Source organism: Pteropus vampyrus, unplaced genomic scaffold, assembly GCF_000151845.1.
Source record: "Pteropus vampyrus isolate Shadow unplaced genomic scaffold, Pvam_2.0 Scaffold343, whole genome shotgun sequence".
Lineage (NCBI taxonomy): Eukaryota > Metazoa > Chordata > Mammalia > Chiroptera > Pteropodidae > Pteropus > Pteropus vampyrus.
Window position 1 is genome coordinate 152,950 of NW_011889124.1, and position 7,244 is coordinate 160,193.

The 7,244-nt window shown below is 58.9% G+C and overlaps 1 protein-coding gene across 1 annotated transcript in view; it reads left to right on the top strand.

The window, feature by feature from the left end:
- Positions 1-1,717: 1,717 nt before the first annotated feature.
- Positions 1,718-7,244, top strand: part of MRM2 (mitochondrial rRNA methyltransferase 2) — a 10,594-nt gene continuing 5,067 nt past the window's right edge. The window contains exons 1-3 of the mRNA XM_023522373.1: positions 1,718-1,783; positions 1,921-1,980; positions 2,206-2,385. Coding sequence (XP_023378141.1) covers positions 1,718-1,783; positions 1,921-1,980; positions 2,206-2,385 — 306 coding nt within the window. The remainder of the gene's footprint in view (positions 1,784-1,920; positions 1,981-2,205; positions 2,386-7,244) is intronic.

Here is a 7,244-nt window from a genome sequence, read left to right on the forward strand (position 1 = left end):
GGCCCCCTCGGGCGCCCTGGCCCTTACTGTCTCGTTGGCCAGGAGAGGTATCGGAGGCGGCTCTGACTCGGAGCTTTCTCTGTCAGATGTGGAGTCTGCCTTCTATTCGCCCACCCTCACGGGCATGCAGGACCCGGGATGGAGCTGGAGGCTCTGGGTAACTGCACCTGCAGATGGGTGCCGCACTTCATGTCCCGGGGGAGGTGTGTCGGGCCCGCCCGCGTGATTCCGCCCGTGTGGAAGCAGCCGTGGGTGTGGGCAGGCCAGCTGTGCTGCCCCAGCCGAGGCGCTGCTGGGCCGACGTGTGCCTCCCGGGCTGAGGAGCACGCCTGTGCTACTCCACGGGGCTGGTCCTTCCCAGTGCTGTGCACTTGAGCCATAAAGCGTGTCCTTCAGTGGCTGCTGCTCACCTTCTGGAGCCTGTCATGCGTGGCAAGGGGCAAGCCTCCACCAGAGGGGGAAGTAGTCCACACCCCAACCAGATGGGCTGGATGGCCGGACCGGGGCACAGCTCGCACACTGGGGCAGCAGTGTGGGAGGGTGACAGGGAGTGGCTCCCAGTCAGGTTGAGGCCCTCCTTACCAGGTCACTGGAGAGTTCCAGCACCAAAGACGTCCTCCTGATGTCCTCTGCTGCTGGCACGCCACCCTGCCGGGAGCCAAGGAGCAGGCTCCTGGCTGGGGCCCGGGCCCTGTTATTGGAGGCTCCCCCAGAGGGGCACTTTCATCCTGGGCGCTGTGGAGGTCTAAGGGAGGACACTCAGGAGTGACAGAAGGTCATGTCAGCTGGGGACAGCAGAGGCCACCTTTTTCTACAGTTTCCTCTTGGCCCGGAGCCTGGGCTGCTGGTAGATTCCTGGCTGGGGGCTGGCATTCTCTGCTTTGTCCTGGGGAGGGCGTGGAGGCCACTGCCAGCTGTGGGTAGAGGCTCGGGGTGGTGGGAGGGCAGGGGTCTCCTGCACGCCTCCACCATTCCTGCCGCCCGCACTGTCCTTGCCAGCCAGGGAGAGCCGATGTGCCACTACAGCCTCGCCTCACCTGGCGGAAGGACCCCCACTGTGCTACCGACGGGAGCCCTGCCCCAGGGACGCTGGAGTGAGGTGGCCTGCGCCCAGCTCACCCATTGGGGACTGGAGACACGCCCTAGGCATTGGGCCGAAGACAAGGTCTGGGTAGCCTTTGTGAGGACAGTTCTGTGCAATGCCCTCCCTCTTGCTCTGCGTGAGTCCAGTTTTCCATGTGAAACGCTGCATCAGGCTGCGGGACTCAATCACCACCCCTCCGAGAAACTGGAGCTCTCTACACGTGGTCTACACATTCCACGACTTTCATCCACAAACTGACAAACTATTAAACTATTAAAATGCTTATAAAACAGGGAAGCTGTGAGTTTTCTGTGTACGTGGGTGGTGACCCTCCCCAGGGTGGCCAGAATTCGGGGACAGATCGGCCGTCCTCCTGGGCTAAGGAGGGCAGCTCGCCTTGGCTCATTGGCTGGGGTTGGGGGTGGTCGGTGCAGGTCTTAGCCTGGGTCCTGAGTGCCCCAGCTCCCCACTACACAGCGGGGTGGGGAGGAGGACACACCTGCTGGCCCAGCTTCGTGGTCCCAGCAGGAGCCTGCTGCACGGAGCAGGTCAGCTCCACCAGCAGTCCACGCGGAGGCAGACGCCCTCCCCTCCCCCGTGGGCCAGTGTCCCCCACCCCACGTCTGTCTGGTGATGCGGCTCACGCCCCAGTACATCTGGTGGCTTCTGAGGATGGGCCTGGAGAAGAACGCTGTAAAGGTAAGAGATTTCCTTTCTTTCCCATCCAATCCCATTCCAAACGGAGAGCTCGGCCTGGGCTCGGCTCAGGCGCCCAGCGCAGCCGCTCAGCATCCCAGAGGCGGCGGTTCGGCCCCTACGCTGCCCACCTCTCACAGCATGGGCTCCAGGACGGTGTCCGGGCCCTGCAGCCTGAAGTGTCCGTGGACTCTTCCAAAGTAGGAGGGGCAGCCCCTAGCTGTCATCGGGCCACATGTCAGCGAAGGGCACCTGGCCCAGTGGGAACCACTGAGGCCGCATCTCTGCAGCGGAAGAGAGAGTAGGGTTCCAACCAGACCTCAGCGCCCTCCGGGGGCCCAGGGCCAGTCTCTTTCCTATCGTGACTCGTGGTACAGACAGGAGGGCTCGCTGCGTGGGTGTGAGGTGGCGCCTACCCCTGGCAGATGGAGGTGCCCACTGCGCTGGCTCCCAGCCAGCATGGTGGAGAGGGCCAGGCCTCGGGACTCGCCGTCGCTCTCCGTGGGCGTCCCCTGGTGCTCTGTGTGGAAGACGTGCACGCCCGTGACCTCGGCTCACCCACGGACTCCAACCTGATGCAGCCCACCTTACGCGGCCTGCGTGCGGTCAGACCTCTCCTGCAGCTCCCTGCGAGGCGGTGGGAACACGGACGGCGAGAGTGAGGTGCCCGCGTCCAGGCAGGTGCTGTGAGGGCGGGGCAGGGAACCCCGCGCCCAGTGTCGGGGTCGGACCCAGGAGCTGCCACCTGCACCACCGAAGGGCTCCCCGCTGGGCAGAGCTGGCGTCACCTGAGACCTTTTCAGAAACCAATTTGTTCAGAGGCTCTGGGGAGGGGTCAGCGTTGAGGGGGGCCGCTGGTCGGGGTGCACGGGCCTCACTCGTCAGCCAGCACAGCTCTGCACCACGCAGCAGGCGGGGCCTGCCGGGCTCAGCTGCTTGGCGGTCTCGCAGCAGGTGGCTGGTGGTGGGACTGGGGACACGCAGCCCGTCCATCAGCTCCCGCTCGCCCCACAGCCGCGGCCCCCGAGCCCTGAAGCGAAGCCCTGCACCAGGAACCACCCTTCCTTGCCCCGCGTGCACTCAGCGCAGATCATCAGGTTCCTGTCAGCTTCCCAGAGGTGGGCTGTGTTGGGCTTGTCCGCCAAGGCGGCCCTCAGGCCTCTAGCCAGCTGTCCTGTGCTGACCCCAGGGCATGGGCCTTGGGCCTGTCTCACCCATTCTCAGGACCACTGTGCTCGGAAGACGGTTTGGGGTTAGTCTCAGCACGTGAGCACAGTGCTGACTCACCACCAGCACAGCCAGGATGCCCCGGAACACACCAGGGCATATCTCGAATCAGACACTCGGAGCAGACAACCCTGTGAGCACCCCAGATGCGCCGCCCAGAGAGCCCGGCTGCCGTTCAGCGTTGCCCTGATGTGCACCCCTGAAAAACGCACACGTACCCCACACACGCAGCAGAGCGCCATGCACAAGGAATTTATTCAGCCTCTCAGCTGCTGTGTGTCACCGAGTAACAGCTGTACCCTGCTTATAATGACCCTCCCCGCCATGACCCTTCCCACCGTGGCACGGCGCTCCGCGTGCGTGCCCCTCGCTTCTGCTCATCCAGGCCCCCGGCAAGCGCTTTCTGGAAGAGCCATGCTCAGGACTCTGGGGACCCCGAAGCCACTGCAACCATGAAACTCTGTCCCTCCCGTTAGGGACTCTCACTTCCTCACTGCCCTATATTTATTTTTGTTTCTATTGAAACGTTCTAACTGTGTCTGACCATTTATAGTTGTATGTATGAAGTTCTTAGTTTTGGTCTCCAGCGACCTTAGGGGCACGATGGGCACTTTTTGTGCCTGTGATGAGTCAGGGAGACCACCTGTGCATCACACATGGCGGGTTCAATGGGAGCGTAAGCAGATGTCCCTGGGCTCAGAAACCACCTTGACCTTCCCGTGGGGCCTGGAGCCACTTCCACCTGCTGCCGCCTCAGCTGGAATTTATTCACTGAGACGGTTCATGAAAATTAGGCTTGACCTAAAACTGAGTGTGTGTCTTCACTTGGGGGTGCATATGGCTCCCTAGTTAAAGTACCAGAAGCGCTCAGCGGGGCCTCTCGCCTTCTCTGGCAGCAGGCTGGATCTCGTTTTTAAAAACGTCAACTCCTGATTTAATGTTTTGACTGATTTTGGCGAGTCTTCCCCGAGCACATGGCAATGTGTGGAACAATCGCCTCCTCCGTGGCAGAGCTGAAGCTCTGTTTCGCAGCTGGGATGACGTGACAGCCAGGGACAACAGCACTGCCGTGGTGCCAGTGTGTCTGACTGGGTCTGGTGCTCAGTTCCTCGGACGGCAGATGGAGACCAGGACGAGTGACACATTAAACAAATGGCAGCAGCCAAGAGCCTTGTGGGCGTGCGGGACCTGCCACGTAGCTGGGGACTCCCGCTTCAGCCGCCTGTGCCGCATTCCGGGGTCCCTGCATCAGAGACGCTGGCCAGAAGGACGGAAAGCGCCCCCCACAGCAGCCCGAACCTGACTCTGAGGGCCCCCGCCCCCAGGGGAAGGACGCAGCGCCCTTGACTCAGACGGCGCTGGGCACATCCTGAAAGGGATGAGCACTTGCACACGCCCCCCCCCCCAGCCCACAAGTGAGTGAGGCTCTCGAACTGGAGCGCGCTGGGGCCCCAAAGGGCAAAGGGCAAAGGGCAGTGCCGTGGAAAATGCGGGCGCCAGACTCCGCCGAGGCTGCCCCGGTTCCCCTGCAGCTAGAAGCTGAGCCGTGGGTCTGGGGCAGTTGGGGTGTCTTCCCCAAGGCCAGTGAGGCCCGACACCTGCTGGAGGCCCCGGGCCCATCCATGCCTGCCCATCGCGTGAATTAGAACGTACCATCCGGCCGGCCCCTCTCCCACACTGCAGAGGTACAACAGTCCTTTGTCAGAAGGTGTCCTGACCCTCGCCTCCAGCCCACCCCGCGCTCCGGAGGGCACCTGGTACCCCCTGGGAGAGGAGATGGGGTCCTGGATAGCTCCGAGTTGCTGACCCGAAGGCTCTGGCCTGTCTGGTGCACACGGTCCACATATGGACTGGTCTGAATCTGGCGGACGGTGCGGCCCTGGACGGTGAACGTGGGGCCTGACTCAGGGTGAGGCCTGTGCCATGCTCATGAAAAGTGCCTGGCCCTTTAGCTCGTTGCTTCTGAGCACGGAAGCCACCAGTGCCCCGTGGCCGCTGGGAGGATGTCCTCCGGGGCTAACGTGCTGCCTGCAGGGGCAGGATGTCCTTGTGGATGCCCAGCTATCAGAAAGGAGTCTCCCCACAGCCCTGCCTGCTGGATGAGGCCCCCAAAGTATAGAGACTCGTGAGCCTCTGAAAGGGTATCTGAGACCTTTAGCACAAAGCCCTGACTATGTCTGGACAACAGTCATTGATTTTTCTGACAGTTTTGTGATCTACAGTGAGGTCAGGACAGAGAAGAGGGTCACGGGCCATGGCGCTGCCACTCAGTGGCTTCTGGTTGTGTGTCTGGTCAGCTGTGCGAGTTTATTCGTTTATCCACCCAGCCTTGTTAGGCCTGTGGAAGTCCTCCCCATGCAGGTGCTGGGGAGACCAGAAGGGGAACCAGCCTCCTGGTTCTGTCACGTCTTTCATGTGTTTACAATCAGCTGACACCAGCGGAGTGGGGAACCATGGGCTTTCAGTAAGTGATGCTGTCTCAGCTGGATACGAACGTGAGAAAAATGAACCTGGACCCTCTGCCTTCCACCACACACAAAGCCCGATTCCAGCTGGATTCAAGGTCTAACATTTCTACAAGTCGAAGAAGAAAACTTGGGAGAATATCTTCTTAAGCTTGGGGTAGGCAGACATTTCCTAAATGGGATGTAAAAAATGATGACCGTGCAGAAAAAATTTACAAAAAGTTACACGTGGGGTTACGTTAAAATGATAAACTTGTTTACCAAACTCATTATGAGTGAACAGACAAGCAAAGATAAGAATCATACCTCATTTCTCAGCAGGAATTGAGAGTGGAGTCAATATTTAAAGTGCTGAGAAAAACCCATCAAGCTAGAATTCTGTACTCTGTGATACTATCCTTCAAAAGAGAAGGAGAAATAAAGACTGACTCAGACAAAAATTCAGGGGCTTTGTTACCAGCAGACTTGCCTTGTAAGAAATGTTAAAAGTTCTTCCGAGAGGTGGCAAATAATACAGGGCAGAAACATCTACATAAAGAAAGGAGGGGCATCGAAGAAGGAATGCGAAGGTAAAACACTTTATTTTACTTGTTAATTGATCTCACAGGCAAGTTTGGTTGAAATACCAGCAGCGCCGTGTTCGCTCACGTCTGCCTCTCGTGTGTGCACCTGTGCGTGTGTCTACTTAGGGTCAAGTGAACGACAGCAGCGCTGCAGGGACGGGAGGGAGGAGTCAGGGTGACCGTGGTGTGGTAAAGACTCCCACTACCTGCGAAGCAGTAGAGTGCTACTTGAACACGAACTTAGATTAGCTGTAAATGCATATCGCAAGCTCTAGGGCAGCCACTAAAACAGGTAAAAAAAAAAAAGTCATAACTGTTAAAGAAGAGAAAAAGGAATCATAGAAAATGTTCAATTAAAACCACAAAAGGCAGAAAAGAGTGGAAAACAAAAGTAGGAAAAAGAACAAAGGCAGCCGAGACCATCACGCGGAGGGAAACCACGTCAGTGGCCACTCCGAATGTCCGTCCGTGGTCTAAACGTACTGATGTAAAGACAAACATTGTCAAAGAAAACCAATAAAATGCACCTAAGTCATCAAAAAAGGAAAAAAAAGACAGACTGTCAAAGTGAATGGGAAAACAACCCATCCATGTTGTTGATGACGGACCCACTTTAAATATAAAAAGTAAACGGTGGCAAGAAACACACCACGCCACCGCTAATCGAAAGAAAGCCCGGTGTGGGCCCCAGGCCGGGACAGGGATGGACCCTGCCAGACAGACAGACAGAGCTGACTCGGAGCAGGGACGTTCGTTACCAGGAAGAAAAGGTGTGACACCGAGAGTACTCGGTCTCCAGGACACACGCCCTGACGTGTCTGCACCTCACCAGCGCGTCGGCAGCGAGAGGCGAGACCAGCAGAGCAGAAGGGGAGGCAGCGGGGCCCACCGGTGGAGACGGCAGGCAGAAAAGCAGCAAGTAGTGACGTGGACACAGAACCACAAATCAGTGAGAGAAAGACAGGCGGCTACACTTGAGCAGATACAGCACAAGAAGGACATCCGAGCAGCCAGCCGACACCGAGCAGGTGCTCAGCCTCCTTAGTCACTAGGGCAGGCAGGTAAAGCCTCAGCGAGGCGTCAGCCCACAGGCCAGCACGGCCAGAATGGAGAAGACAGGACAACAGCGCGGCCGACACGGGGAGAGAGTGGGCCGCCGAGCCCACCGCGGGGCTGGGACACGCAGGTCCTCGACCCGGCCTCAGCGCC